This window comes from Stenella coeruleoalba, assembly GCF_951394435.1.
Source record: "Stenella coeruleoalba genome assembly, chromosome: 20".
Lineage (NCBI taxonomy): Eukaryota > Metazoa > Chordata > Mammalia > Artiodactyla > Delphinidae > Stenella > Stenella coeruleoalba.
In genome coordinates this window covers 53,419,197-53,436,995 of record NC_137166.1, presented here as the reverse complement: position 1 = coordinate 53,436,995, position 17,799 = coordinate 53,419,197, and the positions used below count along the sequence as shown (strand labels likewise).

Sequence of the window (17,799 nt, the reverse complement as noted above, 5' to 3'; positions counted from 1 at the left end):
ACTCCCGGGTATTTATCCCAAAGAAACAAATTCTTATGTTCACATAAAATTGGGTACACAGATGTTCATAGATTTTTATTCAAAACAGTGAAACACCGGAAACAACCCAGACATCCGTCAACAGCGAACAGATAAACAAACCCATGGTACACCCATACAAAAGATTTCTAGTCAGTAACAAAAAGTAAAACTATTTATACACCCAACAAATTGGATGGATCTTAAGGACAATTTGCTGAGGGAAATAAAGCCTATCTCAAAGGATACACACTGTATGATTCCACTTTAATAGCATTCTTAAAATAGCAAAGTTGGAGTGATGGAGTGTGATCAGTGGTCAGCATGGGTCAGGGTTGGGGGAGAGTGTAGCAGGAGGATGTTGTGTTGGCACAATGCCACATCCCAATTGTGGTGGTGTTTACAGAAATCTATATATGAGATAAAATTTCTTAGAACTCTATATATCAAAAAACAAAACAAAACAAAACAAAACTCATAAAAATTAGTGCATGCAAAAACTATTGAAATCCAAATAAGGTCTATAGTTTACTTAACAGTATTGTACCAATGTCATTTTATTGGTCTTGATGATGTATTATGGTTATGTAAGATAATATCACTGAAGAAGCTGAGTAAGGGTATTCTGGAACTTTGTATATTTTGCAATTTCTTGTAAGTCTAAAACTATTTCAAAACAAATTTTAGAAAAATCATTTTGAGGTGTTTTTGTAAACTACTTAATGCTACTTATAAACTTGGATAAATACATCCAAACATGTTGAATTACATATATGAATATATTCCTTTTCCTTTTGAAATACACAGACTGAAAGAGATGAATTTAGAGCCTAAGAAATGCAAGAGCGAATCATATAATGATATGAGGTGGGCACAGGACACTCCTGCATTGTATATAACATTAAAATTTAATGTATATAACATTAAAACCCTAAACACAAGGTGGGCTTGTGTTCAGAAGAGCCCACTTTAAAATTATGGAATTATTGATAATATGGTTCAAGGTATTGTGTCCCAAAATGGACATCAGGTGTACCATAAGTTTAGATTTCTGAGAGAAAACTCAAATATACGTCATTTTCATGAGGCTTTTTTCCTTCAGTGTTCTCTATATTTTGCTAAAGTTACTCCACATTTAGTGGGTTCATAAACTATTCTATTTCTGTATGAATTCATGAGAAGTGATGAGGCAGAATGTATCACCGAAATCCTGCCATGTTCATTGTCATCTGAAAATTTTTCTCCAGCATGCATATGAGGCAACTATTGAGGTTTTATTTCTACGATCATCATATTGCTACTATGAATGAGCTCACTGGTGATCTGTTATGATCACTGATGAGATAGGGTTTTTATTCCCACAGAAGGCTTTCCTAGTCTCTCCATTCATAAGATTTATCTTAGTATATACTTTTCAGACATATAACTACCTAGAAATGTTTCCTGAAGCCTTTTCTGCATTGTATGTATCAGAGCTTTTTCCTACATGTTAATTTAGACATATAGTGTGAGGTAACTTATCACTGAAGGCACTAGCACATTCTCTGCATTCATTAAATTTTACTCCTATGAAAATTCCATAGTTTTCCAAGGGTGAAATCTAGCAACAGGCTAATCTACACTGACCACAGTCAAGTAGAGCACACTGATGTTTAATGAGTTCACTGAACTATCATGGTTTGTACCCTGAACAAGTTCACTTATATATAATGAATTCAGAGTCACTGCAAAGGATTATGTACCTTGACCTATACGTTTCTCGTGTGTATTAACAAGGCTTGACAAATGAGAGAAAGGTTACCCCCCATTGCTGAATCCACAGAGTCTCTCCCTTTTATGAGTTCTCTGATGTACAACGGGTGCTGAATTTGTTTTGAAGGCTTTCTCACATTAATTGCATACATACAATTTGTCTCCTGTGTAAATTTTCTGGTGGGTAATGAGACCAATACCAATTATGAATAGGATTTTCCACAGTCAGTACATATAAAGGTAGTTTATCCTGCGTGAAACCCTCTGATGTTGGACAAGGCATATTTTCTTCCTGTAGGTGTGACTATATTCATTGCTTTGTTAAGATTTGTTTCCATTATGAGTTCTCTGATGTACAATGAGATTCCTCTTTGAGGAGAAGGCTTTTCCACATTCGCTGCATACAAAAGGTTTCTCTCCTGTATGAGTTCGCTGATGAACGACTAGACGACTTTTCACAGTGAAGCCTCTGCCACATTCATTGCAGGCATAAGGTTTCTCTCCAGTATGAATTTGTTGATGTAAAATGAGCTCTGTTTCCATGACAAAACCTTTTCCACATTCACTGCATATATAGGACTTCTCTCCCATATGAATTTGCTGGTGTATGATGAGATAGCGTTTCATCGTGAAGCCTTTTCCACACTCATTGCATGTAAAGGGTTTCTCTCCAGTATGAGTTCGCTGATGTACCACAAGATTGCTCTTAAAGGCAAACCCTTTTCCACATTTATTGCATATATAGGGCTTCTCTCCAGTGTGAGTTCGCTGATGTAACATCAGTCCGCTATTCACGATGAAGCCTTTCCCACATTCGCTGCATCTATAAGGTTTCTCACCCGTATGCGTTCGCTGATGCACAACAAGCCGACTCTTCAATGGGAAGCCTTTCCCACATTCACTGCAGATGTAGGGTTTCTCTCCAGTGTGAGTTCGTTGATGTATGATGAGCATGCTCTTCATGGTGAAGCCTTTTCCACATTCACCACATACGTAGGATTTCTCTACTGTATGATTTCTCTGATGTACAATCAGATTATTCTTCCTGGGAAAGCCTTTTCCACATTCATTGCACACATACGGCTTTTCTCCTGTATGAGTTCGCTGATGTTCAATCAGACGACTCTTCATGGTGAAACCTTTCCCACATTCATTGCATATGTAGGGTTTCTCTCCTGTATGGTTTCGTTGGTGTATGATGACATAGTGCTTTGTGGTAAAGCCTTTCCCACATTCACTGCAGATGTAGGGTTTCTCTCCTGTATGAGTTCGCTGGTGTATAGTAAGCATGCTCTTCCCAGTGAAGCCTTTTCCGCATTCATTACATATGTAGCATTTCTCTCCAGTATGATTTCGCTGATGTACAATGAGGTTACGCTTCCCTGGGAAGGCTTTTCCACAGTCACTGCATATGTAAGGTTTCTCTCCAGTGTGAGTTCGCTGGTGTTCGATCAGACGGCTCTTCATGGTGAAGACTTTTCCACAATCACCACATATAAAGGATTTCTCTCTCTTGTGAATTCTCTGATGTTCATTGAGCCTGGACTTTCGGGAGAATACTTTTGCACACATACTGCATCCATAAGGTTTCTCCCCTGTATGAACTCTCTGATGGTCAGTGAGCTGAGACTTCTTAACAAAGGCTTTCCCACATTCACTGCATATGTGGGCTTTCTCTGCATTGTGAGTTCCTTGGTGCTTAATGACTTGGGACTTAGTACTGATGGATTTTGCACTTACAGGGCATTGAACTGAAGAATGAAATTCTTCAGGCTTACCATGCAGAAATGATTTCCCATCTCCATTACATTTAGTAGAGTTCTTAATTTCATAGCTTTGGCCCTGGCTGACTAAACTTAAATGTGATTTCAAAGTTTTTATATAGAACTCAAACATATCATGATTTTGCCTGAAAGAGAAATGACTTTTGCTTTGAGGAACAGGATTTCCAAATGCATTATATTCCTGGTATTGTTCTATACCTTTCAGCATTCTTTGATTTTCCCAGTCATCCTGAAGACGATTACCAACGTTGCCAGTTTCTAGGAAAGAAGAGAACAATGAGCCCTTTTTATTATTGTTTGGAATAAAATTGTTTTAAAAATTCCTTGGTTTTTTAAAAAAATGGCACTTTAGTGGCAACCCTATGATAACAGTATAAAAGAAACACCATGTATAAATGTTCCTTATTTCTTACACATGGTAAAAACACAGTAATATAAACGAACCAAAAGGAAAAAAAACAGTTAATGTACCAATAAGGTTAGGCAGTTGACAATCTATGTAGACTTGGCTGCTCTCTAAATAGGAAATTGCAAAACATGCAGAGGTAGTAAAATACATGCAAGTCTTTTTTTTTTTTTTTGGCCTCACTGTGCGGCTTGCAGGATCTTGGCTCCCTGAGTAGGGATTGAACCCAGGCCCACAGCAGTGAAAGCATGGAGTCTTAACCACTGGACCACCAGGGAACTGCCAAGCAAGTCACGGTTAGCAGCAAATGAGAGGGTATGAAGGAACAGAACTTGAAAAGACACAAGACCACAGAGGTGCAAGAGACAACTGATCCAAAATGATGAGGCTTGCATTTGTTCACTCCAAAACTATTTGGAGTGAACAAAGGCACTGTGTTGGTGTTTGGGATATATAAAATATGCCTTACTTACTTTCACTTCTCATAATTCCTGTTAGGGAAACCCAAATGAAAAAGAAGAAAAGAAAAAAAGTAGGGAGTTGGAGATTGCTAAATGTGGTTTGAAGGAGCAAAGGAGATGGTGGCAAGCAGAGGAAATGAGGATATTTTGAATACTTGCATAAAGAAAAGGCAAGGTTGGGGCTTCCCCGGTGGTCCAGTGGTTAAGACTCCAGACTTCCAGTGCTTCCACTGCAGGTGGTGTGGATTCTATCCCTGGTAGGGGAACTAAGATCCTGCATGGCACACAGCCAGAAAATTTTTTTAAATGTTAAAAAGAAAGAAAGAAAGAAAGAAAAAGCAAGGTTAACTGATGGGGTCAGTGCAGAGAGTGGTCTTTGAAAGTGAGGAACCCAGGATTACTCTGCTAACTGTATGGCTTGAACCAATGGTTTGGTAAAAGCATCTCCAGTTGTGATGAGGAAGATTACTGAAATCCACATGTAGGAAAAAAAAGTGTGCATTGTGGAACCTAAACTTTGAGATGATATTAGATGTGTAGTACAGAAATCAAGAAGCCAAGTGGAAGTATAAGTGGAGGAAACAATGTGGAAATAATATGTGCATACTATTCAAGAAAAGAGGACTGGATGTGTTGGGAGGACATGTAGAATGAAAGATGATGATGGTACAGAACCAACGTCTTAAGACATTCCAACACTCAGGAGTTTGGGGATTCTTTAAGCCCACTTAGAGGATCCAAATTCTGACTACAGAAATCAGGGAAATATGCATACTAAGGTGTATAGAATAAACGTATTTGTAACCTGGCAAGTAACTGTAAAGGACTGTAAACTGAAATAATCTCTTGCATTGTAATCCTGTTCCTAAATTTGCTTCTGTAGACCACCATCAAACTAACTTTCCAAAAACATCAAACATATTAGTGGATAAGTTGTATAATCAAAACTCTAACCTTTAGTCTATCTGTGTCACGTTATCCTATGTTCCATTCATAGTGAAACAGGGCAACAATGACTGTTAGGAAATTTTGTAACTGGCCGTGTACCATGTAGTCATCTTTGGAAGCTAATGGAATATGGAAACTGTCGCCCTTTTCAATCACTTTCTGCATTCAGTAGAGAGGTCGTATCCAAATTTTTCCCATGTCAACGTCCCTAATAAACTCTTCACTTGCCACCAGCAGCATCCACTTCAGTAACTCTACATTTGCATCTAGGTTGGCAACAGGTTGTACTAAAGGACCAACTTCCTCCTTTAAGACCAGGTTGTGTCAGCTTTACCTTCAGGTTTTTTTTTTTAAGAACATCTGACTGTTCCTTATTATTGCTATCCTACTGCCACCCAGGTAAAAGGTAAGACAGCCTAGAGCTATAAAAATACAAAACCTACCAACCCTCCACTATGCTACCTCAATTACTCACATAGCAAATCCAAACAGTCATCCTGGCAAAAAAAGTGTACATCACCGTGAATATTCCATGGATTCATGTTTCCACTCCACTCCTCCTCCTGAAGAGACCTTCTAACACTGGCTTTCATTTGCCTGACTTCAGGCCACTCTTTTGATAGTCAATCCCATGGGCTTGCACATTTCTTATTTCATGCCTTATTCCTAACTCATGGCATCATCTTCCTAATTTAAAATGTAGATAAACCTTGTACATATCATGCTGTCATTCCCACTCTGACTGTATTACTATAAGCTCTATTTCCTCTGTTTTTCTAAAGGAATCCCTTTATTGTTCATTTGTACAGTTACCTTCAGTGAAGACTGAACCTCACTCAAAGAGAGGTCTGGCCCTTGCCCTTGGCTACTGGGAGGTGATATCTAGGCCCCTGGAATGTCCTGCCTGATAGGAGTGTCTTTGTTTGCCTGGTGGCTTTGGCCACCAAACACTCTAACAATGTGATTTATGACATGGGCTTTGGGCCACACCATATCAGTTACAACCTTTGGAGGAAATGGAGACTATAGGTATTAGCCTGACTTCTGGAGGGGCGAAAGACATATTTCCATGTGGGAAATGTGTGATTGAATCCCAATGAAAACTCTGGATACCAAAGGCTGAGCCTTTGGTTGGCAATACTCTGTGTATTATCACACATCATGGCTGGGAGGACATAATGCCGACCATGAGTCTGGAAGCACCACATTTGGACCCTTCCAAGAGTCCATATGACCCAAGAATTCCACTCCTAGATATATACCAAAGAAAAATGAAAACATATGTTCACAAAAAAGTTGTACATGAATGTTCATAGCAGCATAATTCAAAAAAGCCAAAAAGTGGATACCACCCAAATGTCCATCAATAGATAAATGAGTAAATAAAATGTGGTATATCCATACAATGGAATATTATTTGGCAATAAAAAGGAATGAATTACAGATACATGTTAGAACTTCTATGGAAGAATTTCAAAAACATTATGATAAATGAAAGAAGTCTTTCACAATAGACCACATAGTTTATGACTCTATTTATATTAAATATCCAGAACAGGCAAATCTACAGAGATAGAAAGTAGATTAGTGCTCGCCTAGGGCTAAAGGCTTAGGAGGAAACTTTTATAAAGTGATGAAAATCTTCCAAAGCTGCTGTTGGTAATGGTTACATAACTCTCTTAATATACTACAAAACAATGAATTGTATGCTTTAAGTTGGCAAATTGTAGCATATGTGAATTATCTCAGTAAAGCTGTTAAAAAAAAACAAGAATATAATGGAAAAAACAAATGATTTAGGGAAATGAATACAGTGCTAACACCTAAGATGAGCCAAAGGAAAATCAGAAATAGCAAATGTATGAAGGAAGTAAACTGAAGGAGACATAAGCTGCGACTTACGTAGAACTGATGTAGATGTAAAACAGTCTTTTCTAGTTAAAACAGTCAACAGCAGAGATCTCTAAGATGAGAACTCCATAGGCAGAGAATAACATTCAAGATAATACCAGCATGGACAGGGTAAGATGTGCAATATTAAAAGAGAATCTAACATTAAAATAGGATGGTGGAAAGGGCTTTTTTTTGTGGAGAGAAGATGGTTCCTATGCCTCATACAGGAACTCAGAAATCTTAGGCCAGTAAAAGACCTAGAACATCTAGAACTCAAAGTATAGACAATAGTAAGGGAGATAGCAATTTGGAGTCTCAGCCAGAAAACAGATAGAGCTTAATTCATGAGACTGAAGGAAAATTTTGAGAAAATGGAAAGCAATACCTTTGAAGAACCTCAGAATGGTGGTGGGGGGCAGTGTGGTGGAGAAACTAAGGAGCTGGCTTGATGCACAGTCATAGACTAGGTTACTGTGAGGGCGCAAAATACAAGGTGCAGTTGGATGTCAGGAAGGGAAGTCTGTCTTTCTCAGTGGGGCAGGAGAGTGCGGTAGTCAGAAAACAGTGATGAATTCAAAGATCTCTCCTTGGACCGAGGCCTGGAATTTCATAGCCAGGGAGGTGGAAGGGATTTGTGACAGGGTTCAAAGAAGAGGGTTACAGAATCCAAGGAAGATGAAAACGAGGCAAACAAACAAAAATCAAGATGTAAAATAAAATCAGCAAGGAACAGATTTCAGAAGAGAAAAAGGGGTATACTTACCTCTCAAGACCTAAAAGTTCTTTTATGGGGAAAGAGATACATGGAGGCACAGTATCCTCAGACGCCCTCCCAGGCTTCTCGCACTGACTGACTATGATGTCTGCAGTTACCCAGCTGATCCTCACTCACCTGGACAGGTTTGACTGTGGATTTCATCTTCTATTGTCCACGGTTCTTCCCCTCGTTCCAACTTGGACATTGCATCTGGTTTGCTGACCCGATACCCTGTTCATGGGAAACGATAGAAGACTGAGACTCACTGGACTGGGCTGGGTCTGTGGGGACGGGAGAATGTTACATTTGAGGGACCGTTTTTCACATCTGCCAAGCGGAGGTTTTTCACTCAGGAGAGACTCATGGGATATTGTGATATAATAATATATATTTGGTCTCTGCGCCCAGTTCCTGGCACAGAGCTTCTAAAGCCCTTGTGGGGACTTCCCTGGTGGTCCAGTGGTTAAGACTCTGTGCTTCCACTGCAGGGGGCGTGGGTTTGATCCCTGGTCAGGGAACTGAGATGGCACGTGGCACAACCAAAAAATAAAAATAGGGACTTCCCTGGTGGCACAGTGGTTAAGAATCCACCTGCCAATGCAGGGGACACAGGTTCGAGCCCTGGTCCTGGAAGATCTCACATGCTGTTGAGCAACTAAGCCCACGTGCCACAACTACTGAGCCTGCCCTCTAGAGCCCATGAACCACAACCACTGAGCTTGCAAGCCACAACTACTGAAGCCCATGAGCCCTAGAGCCCACGTGCAACTACTAAGCCTGCGTGCCTAGAGCCCGTGCTCCAAAACAAGAGAAGCCACCGCAATGAGAAACCCAGGCACCGCAACAAAGAGTAGCCCCCGCTTGCCACAACTAGAGAAAAGCCCGCATGCAGCAACAAAGACCCAGCACAAAAATAAATAAAATTTTAAAATAAATAAATAATAAAAATAAAATAAAGCCCTTGTAATTTCCTATGTGACGGGCTGGCAGGAACCTCTTCTGTTACAGCATTTGGTTTAAGTTCCAGTTCCTGACACAAGAACTTCTAGCACCTTTGGTGTCCAGAGTGATGGGTGTCTTCTGTGTGCTAATGAGATGACTGTGGCTGGGGGTCCCTAGAGAGCTTCAGGGTGGAGGCTGGCTGCCAGAAAGACCAAGGCATGAGTAGAAGGTTGGAAATTTCAGCTCTAACTCCCTAACCCCTCCATGCGGAGGGAAGGGGCTAGAGATTGAGTTAATCACCCATGGCAAATGAATTAAGAAATCACGCTTACACAATGAAATCGCCACAAAAACTCCTAAAAAACCAGGTTGGGGGAGCTCCTGGGTTGGTGATCACATCAAAGGTGACACACTTGGAGCGGGCATGGAAGGCCCACACTCCTTCCCCCATACCTCATCCTGGGCATCTCTTCCATTTGGCTATTATCCTTTATAATAAACTGGTAATGGTAAGTAAAGTGCTTTCCTGAGTTCTGTGAGCTGTTCTAGCAAATTACCAAACCTGAGGGATGGAGAGTGGGAATGCCCGATTTAAGGTCAAGTCGGACAGAAGTGTGGGTACCCTGGGTACCCAATCCGTTCGACTAGTGTCTGAAGTGAGGGCAGTCCTGCGGGACTGAGTCCGTAAGCCTGTGGGATCTGAGGCTGACTCTGGGTGGTTAGTGTCAGAAATGGATTGAGTTTCGGGACACCCAGTCCATACCTGGAGAGTAGGAGAATTGGTTTTGGGGATAGAAAAAACCCCACAAGTTTGCTGTCAGCTGTGTTGGTAGTAAAAACAACTCATGGCACATTGTATACACCCTTTTATCAGGAGCCAGAGGAGGCACTGAGAATCTGCCATTAGGGCACTGCAGTGACTTCCAAGTGTAAGCAGCTGAGGAAGGAAAGGCCACTGACTGGAGACCCACTGAGGGACCCAGGGGAGCCGTCCTCACCCACGGACAGCAGGTTGCTATAGTTCTCCAGCATCACGTCCCGGTACAGGTCCTTCTGAGGAGGGGCCAGGAGCTGCCACTCCTCCCACGTGAAGTCCACGGCCACATCCTTGAATGACAGGGTTTCCTGTAATAACAGAGTCCTGTTTAATGCGAGTGCTTCTCTTTGACTGACTCATAAGGAACATAAAAGAAGCTGTCCTGCTCATATTTCCATGATTTTGACACCAATTCCGATGTGTTTCTTTAAACACATCACCAAGCAATTCTCTGACACCAGCTGTGTGTCCTACAATTTAATTCTGACATGATCGACCTGAAGAGAGCATCACATGCCACAGGGTAAGAGCCCAGTTCCACGAGACCTCACCACCACCCCACTCCAGATGCCAAATGCAAGTCCAGGATGCCACCTGTGCTCCTGACTAACCAGCTATAGATTGGAGGTTCCAGTGAACGTCCAATGCTCCTTGGGTTTGATTAACTTGCTGGAGAAGCCCAGAGAGCTCGGGAAAAGTGTTTACTTACTGTTCACCAGTTTATTATAAAAGCATATGATAAAGGATACAGATTTCATCCAGATGCAAGAGCTGCTCAAGGCAAGGTATGTGGAAAGGAGCTTGGAGCTTCCGTGCCCTCTCCTGGTGCCCCTCCAGCACCTCCATGTGTTCGCCAGCCCAGAAGCTCTCTAAACCCCATACCTTTGGGATTTTTGTGGAGGCTTCATCACGTAGGCATGATTGATCATTAACTCTATTTCTAGCCCCTCCCTCTTCTGTGGATAATGGGGAATGAGATGGAAGGTTCCAAGCTTCTGATCATGGCTTGGTCTTTCTGGTAAACAGGTCCCATTCAGGAGCCCTTCAAGTGTTGCCTCATTAGAAAGAAAGGCACTTCTATCACCCAGGAAATTCCAAGGGATTTAGGAACTCTGTATCAGAAACCAGGATCAAAGACCAAATTTTACAACAAAATATGCTCTTAGTACTCTTTTTTAAAAAATTTTATTGAAATATAGTTGATTTACAATGTCATGTTAATTTCTGCCATACAGCAAAGTGATTCAGTTATATATATATATTCTTTTGCATATTCTTTTCCATTATGGTTTATCACAGGATACTGAATATAGTTCCCTGTGCTACACAGTAGGACCTTGTTGTTTATCCATTCTAAATAGAATAGTTTTCATCTGCTAATCCCACACTCCTACTCCATCCCTCCATCACCCCCAGTCCCCTTTGGAAACCATAAGTCTGTTCTCTATGTCTGTGATTCTGTTTCTGTTTTGTAGAGAAGTTCACTTGTGTCATATTTTAGATCCCACATATAAGTGAAGTTGTATGGGAGCTCGTAGTACTCTTATTATTTAGGAAATTACAAGGATTTTAGGGACTCTGTGCTAGGAATTGGGGTCAAAGACCAGAAGATTCTCAGAGCACCCCTATTTTTAAGGGTTTTAGGAGCTCTATGTCAGGAACTAGGGGCAGAGACCAATGTGTATAGTTCTTATTATTTCACAAAAGGCTAACATCATATTAGATACACTGAAAATATAACGAGTGAACTGGAATATGCATTTGAAAAAATAACTAAAGATGAAGCAGATGCAGAAAGAGACAGAAAATATAAAGGAGAGTTTACTAAATATGGAGAATACACTGAGGTCTAACATAAGCCTCTACGTAGTTTTTGAAAGAGATTATAGAGAGACAGAGAAGTGATATGAAGATCTCAGGAATTAAGAAAATTTTAGAACTGATTAAACATCCTGTAACTCAGACTTAGCCAGCCAGCAAAGCCAAGCAGGAAATCTGCTTCTAGATGAGTGAGACTGAAACTATAGAACATCACTTGTAAAAGTCAGATTCGGAAACCAACTAGAAAGAAAAGACTCGGGCTTCCCTGGTGGCGCAGTGGTTAAGCATCCGCCTGCCAATGCAGGGGACACGGGTTCAAACCCCGGTCCAGGAAGATCCCACATGCTGTGGAGCAACTAAGCCCGTGTGCCACAACTACTGATCCTGCACGATAGAGCCCGCGAGCCACAACTACTGAGCCCACGTGCTACACCTACTGAAGCCTGCACGCCTAGAGCCTGTGCTCCACAACAAGAGAAGCCACTGCAATGAGAAGCCCGCATGCCGCAATGAAGAGTAGCCCCCACTCGCCGCAACTAGAGAAAGCCCGCATGCAGCAACAAAGACCTGATGTAACCAAAAATAAATAAATTTTAAAAAAAGAAATGATGAGGAAAGGATTAAAAAAAGAAAGAAAAAGAAAAGAAAAGACTCATTACCATCAAAAGAAAGACAAAATTGACGAAATGAAAACAACAGAAGCTAGAAAAATGTTGTGATGAATATATATTTGGTCTTTGCCCCTGGTTCCTGGAACACAGTTCCAAAAAACCGTGGGCTCTCTAGGATGATAAGAGTATCTTTTGTGTGCTCATGAGATGACTGGTTCCTGGTCCCCAGAAAGACCCCCAGCCTCCAGGGAGGGAACTGGCATTGGGGGTTGAGTTCAGTCCCCAATAGCCAGTGATTTAATCAGTTTGTGCCTACATCAGAAAACCACCATAAAAACCCCTAAAACATCAGGTTCAGAGAGCTTCCGGGTTGGTGAACACATAGAGGTGCTGGCAGGGTTGTGCTCCCAGGGAGGAACTTCCGCGCCCCTTCCCCCATACCTCGTGCTATGCATCTCTTCCATCTGGCTATTCCTGAGTTGTAGCCTTTAGAATAAACCAGTGAATGTACGTAAAGAGCTTTCCTGAGTTCTGTGAGTCATTCTAGTGAATTACCAAACCTCAGCAGGGGGTTGTGGGTACCCCCGGATTTAGAGCTCGTCATCAGAAGCTTACGTAACAGCCTGGGACTCTTGACAGGCACCTAAAGTGGGGGCAGTCTTGTGGGACTGAGCTCTTACCTTGTGGGATCTGACGCTAACTCCAGGTAGTTAGTGGCAGGATTGAGTTGAATTGTAGGACACCCAGTTGGTGTCTGGAGAGTCACAGAATTAGGAGGTGTGAGGAAAATACCCCCACATTTGGTGTTAGAAGTGTTCTGGATAACTACAGTTCAGCAGTGTGGAATGTCTTCAATGTCCTGATCCTGTGGCCATGCAGCCGAGGCCCAAATGCCACCAGGGAATGAAATGAGACCTGCTTGTCAACCAAGCTGCCAGATGAGGGGAAATCTGATGGGATAATCTATCTCTGTGTTCTTGCAGAGATTACGTCATAGAGAAGAGAGTTACTTGGTTGAGCAAATTCTTTTCTTTTTCTTTTTTAAAAGAGGCGGCAAACTCTTAACACTGCTGATCTTACCACCTTCTGAATTTTTTCACGTGAGATGTAGATCCATTTGGAAAAACAAAACCTTAGGTTCCTACCTAATTTCACACTCAAAAATAGTTTGTCTCCTGTTTAGATTCCTAGCCATAAAACAAAAGAATCTGTGAAAGAAATAGAGACAAATATGAATTATGTTCATGTCACAAACCAAAAACCATAAAAGAAAATAAGTAGCAAACTTTATAAGAGGAAAAATTAAAATGTCTGCATTGAAAAGTTACCGTGGATAAAGCTGAAAGAAAAGTGACAAGCTGGGAAAATATTTTTTATAAACAAAAGAAAGAATCAATATGTAATGGATAGGCATGACTCCTATTAATCAGTAAGAAAAAAAATCATTTTGTTAATGTAAAAATGATAAGGACAGGCATGTCACAAGAGAAAAAGAGTCCAACTGGCCAATAAATATACAACATGGATTTCAACCTTACCTATGATGAGGTAAATGCAAAATAAGGTAAAAGAATAAACACTGGACCATCCAGATCGATGAAATTATACAATTTGATAATGTCCTATTATTAAGTACTGGCAAAGATTTAAGGCATGGACGATCTCACACATCACTTACTATGTAGCAGGCATGAAAAGGAGCAGGACCCTAGGGGGCCTCCCCAGGAGAGATAGATACACACACACGCACACACACACCACACACCACCATGTCCTCAGCCTGCCTTTTGACTGCAGAAAAACTTTAAAGAATAAATTTAATCAGAGAAGTGAGAAAATGCAGACACAAAGGAAAACAGTCCAACAAGACCAATAATAATAATAATAATAATAATAGCTTAGTCATTAAACAAAGTCAAGGACCTTTAGTTCCTCTTCCAGGGCTATAGATAATATTCTAAGCCATATCCTTTGAGCTGTTTTGTAGATACTGAAACCCTCACCAGTTGGAAGAAGTTAACTACATGACGACCAGACTGTAGCCATGACATAAGCTGTCAAAATTCTAAGAACTGGCTTCAAGGAATGGGAACAAACCAACCGTGGAACTAAAGATGAACTGTACTCACCACAATCAAGATGACGCTGATCAGACCATGGCATGACCGATTTCAAGATGGCGGCCAGAGTTGACTATGCTGTTTCTGCATGTAGCCCCCTCCCTCTGCCTATACAGCCCTGAAACTCCCCTTTAAAAGCTCTGGCCCACTGACTGGCAGTGGGGAGTTGGCCTCTGGACACGAGTACACCCTCTTCCCCCAGTTGCCAGCCTCTGGAATAAAACAAACTTTCCTTTCCACCAACCTTGCCTCTCGAGTTATTGGCTTTCAAGCAGCAAGCAGCCAGACCTGACTTTTGGTAACAGACACTCATCTAAATGCTTTGCATAGTTTGACTCATTTCTTTGAGTACAATTGTAGACGAATGGAATTTTATACAGCTAATATTCACAAAACAGTTGCAGTCATTATTCTATTAGATGCTTAAATTATACTATCTCAGGCCAAAGGGATGTTCTTTAGAGTATAATTCCACAGATGCACAAAACATAACAGACGTATTTATGTACACAGATATGTACATGAACCCACATGCATTTATAAATAGGCACGGCGCACACACAGAGTCAGTAACAGTTACACATTATGTTCCAACACTAGTCATTTACTAGGAATCATATAAACACTATGTTCTTGATCCTACTTTGCCATGGCTTTGGAGTTTATCTACAAAATTTATTTCTCTCTAGATACTGAACTGATTTTTTTTTTTTTACAGGCCTCTACAAATCCATTCAGGAATAAAGGAGAGAATAAAACAAGACATGAGTCACCTGGGCCTGGATCATTTTCTTCTGTTCTCTGAAAATAGCTGGCAATGCAGAGGCTCTGTCTTTGTCTCTTCTGGATATACCAAAATTTCTGGTTAGATATAACCGTCGCCAAAGTATCCCTAGAAATAACAATATCTAGGTCCTGGAAACTCCTCTTTCTTCATTCATATCTTGTCTCTTGTTAGCACCTGTGGGTTGAAAAGCAAAATTACTTCTGGAATTGTATTCCTTCTTCCTGTGCACTCACCTTAACACGTGGTCCCCAATATTTCTGTCTCTTCATTTGATTCCCCAGATAATTGCACACCTTGGGCCAATGAAACCTAACTCCCTGAATATATGGAAGTAGCATGAATTTGAAAGGGAAAGTGGCAAAGGAGAATAAGCACAGTACTATATTTCAGTGGCAGGTAATTTTCAGACAATTATAGAAATGAGGCCATCTAGGCAGTGAGAAATTGTAAATTTTTCCTTTAAACTTTGATGCCCTCAAGCCTCTTTAAAAGTCTTCATATAGGGCCTTCCCTGGTGGCGCAGTGGTTGAGAGTCCGCCTGCCGATGCAGGGGACATGGGTTCGTGCCCTGGTCCGGGAAGATCCCACATGCCGCGGAGCGGCTGGGCCCCTGAGCCATGGCCGCTGAGTCTGCGCGTCCAGAGCCTGTGCTCCGCAGCGGGAGAGGCCACAACAGTGAGAGACCCGCGTACCAAAAAAAAAAAAAAAAAAAAAAAAAAGTCTTCATATCCCCTGTTTACATACACATTTTAATATGAGGGACAATGAACACATCAAAAAAAGAAGAGAGAGAAAAGGAATATAAGCCATAAATACAAATTTAAAAAACAATTCAAAAATATAAATACTGGGAAAGGAGCAGTCTTTAAATATTCACATATAGAACCTGAAAAGAAATATGCAGTCAACCTGCAGGAGGAGTGATAAAAACAAAACTTAAATTAAAAGATTACTAAATTGAAATATGCTGAATTGTTCTTCCCCCAAACTTTCATTTCTTTGGGTTCAAAAGGAAGGGGTGCTGTAGGGAGCCAAAGGGGATTAGAAAATTTGTGGTGGGGCAGGGACTTGGACCTGAAGCTTTCAGGGAACGTTAACTAACGTTCACCAAGTCTGTCCCAGCAGCCAAAGTCTGGGCTCAACACACGCACCTACCAGGGCTCCTGAGCCTCCGAGCCTTCTGCTGTCACACATCCCTGCACGAAAGACAGTGACCATTACCCCACCGGATTAATACCAAACCAGGTCAGATACACACGTACACTGACCTCCATTAACGGTTCCTCGACCTTTGAGCTCCAAATTATCCGAGAACCCGAACAAGTCTCCGCATTCATTGACGAACCCCACGCCACCAGTTATCAATCACCCCCGAAGACCTTAAACCCTGACCTCAGGACTCTCGGTAGTTGATCTGTTCAGACCTTTAATCGCTGATGACCAGAGCCCCCCATGATTGACCCCAAAGACACCCCGATCATAGACATTGTACTGACTCCTCCATGCTCCCTTCAAAAACAAAACCAAACCACCATCCACCCTTGCGCCACCTTCCCAGACTCAAAGGAGCCACAGCCCACCTAAAGGCCGACAGACCGCCCCCATCCCCGCCTTTTCTACAGCCAGACCCACATACCCACCTGGTTCTCTCCTGAACCTGCAGCGACCTCTTCAGGGCCTAACTTTATTCCCCGAACTCCTTTTACTTCTGGTCCCCTCGCCCAACCCCCTCTCCCGAGACCAACCGACAAGGGTCAGCGGCGTTTCTACCGCGTTTCTATGGTGAACGGATTGGGGGTTTCCGGCTTTTCCTTATGAGGTAATACGTCCGCGCCGCCACCACAGACTCGGCGCCCTGGGGTCGCCATCTTTGCGCACCTGACGTACAGAAGGCGTGGCGGCCGCTAAGAGACCAAGGCTGAAAACTATCCTATTTCCTGGTACCTCAGCCCCTTAAAAGAAAATGGGGAGATTTTAAGAGGCTCGAGCTCATACAAAGCAAGCATGACGTGGGGGTAAATTCATTTGAATGGACAGGGCCCGCTTGTGGACGGTGAACGGCGCAAATTTTTCAAAGGCCGGAGCCCATCAAGACCGAAAGGGCGCAGTACATTCTGAGCGGCTGTGACGTCTCGGCTGCGTGGGAAGTTAAAATTGCTTCTGGACACCTCGATAACTGGTTTAATTGCGAAAAGATTTAGAGGCCGTATGAAAACTTAAGCGTGCTTGGCAAAAAAAACCCTGGCGGCGCGCTGTAGCCATTTCGGGTTTGAGCCGTTGGGCAGGAGCACCGTGGACGCCGCCCTCTTAGAGGAGATTCGGTGTCCGTACTGCGGGGCAAATGCTGTCTGCGGAGCTCGGCGTGGAACTGGCAGATGGAAGTGTTTGGGGAAGACCAAGGTTTGGAAAAGTGACAGTACGGGGGATGCAGCGATCACAAAGTGATCGGAAACGGTGGACGTTGTGAGCCTCTTCCCAACCGTGCTCCTTACCCAGCCCATCCTGGGCAGCACTGGGCTGCCTTCTGTCACTACAGATTAGTCTGCGTTATTTTCATAAAATTAGTAGTGTCTGTGCTGGCTTCTTTCACATAGCACGACTGTTTTGAAATTCATCATTTTTAAAAAATATATTTATTTATTTGGTTGTGGCTCACAGGTTCCTTAGTTGCGGCAGGCGGGC

At 42.1% G+C, this 17,799-nt stretch overlaps 1 protein-coding gene across 1 annotated transcript; it reads right to left on the bottom strand.

The window, feature by feature from the left end:
- Window positions 1-1,886: 1,886 nt before the first annotated feature.
- Window positions 1,887-16,982, bottom strand: LOC307178758 (uncharacterized protein). The gene is made up of 5 exons (XM_079907265.1): window positions 16,758-16,982; window positions 15,104-15,291; window positions 9,960-10,086; window positions 8,155-8,250; window positions 1,887-3,812 (listed from the first exon to the last, which is right to left on the bottom strand). Exons 2-5 carry the CDS (start codon window positions 15,116-15,118, stop codon window positions 2,092-2,094), a joined length of 1,959 nt encoding a protein of 652 aa, XP_079763391.1. The 5' UTR covers window positions 15,119-15,291; window positions 16,758-16,982; the 3' UTR covers window positions 1,887-2,091.
- Between the last annotated feature and the right edge of the window lie 817 nt (window positions 16,983-17,799).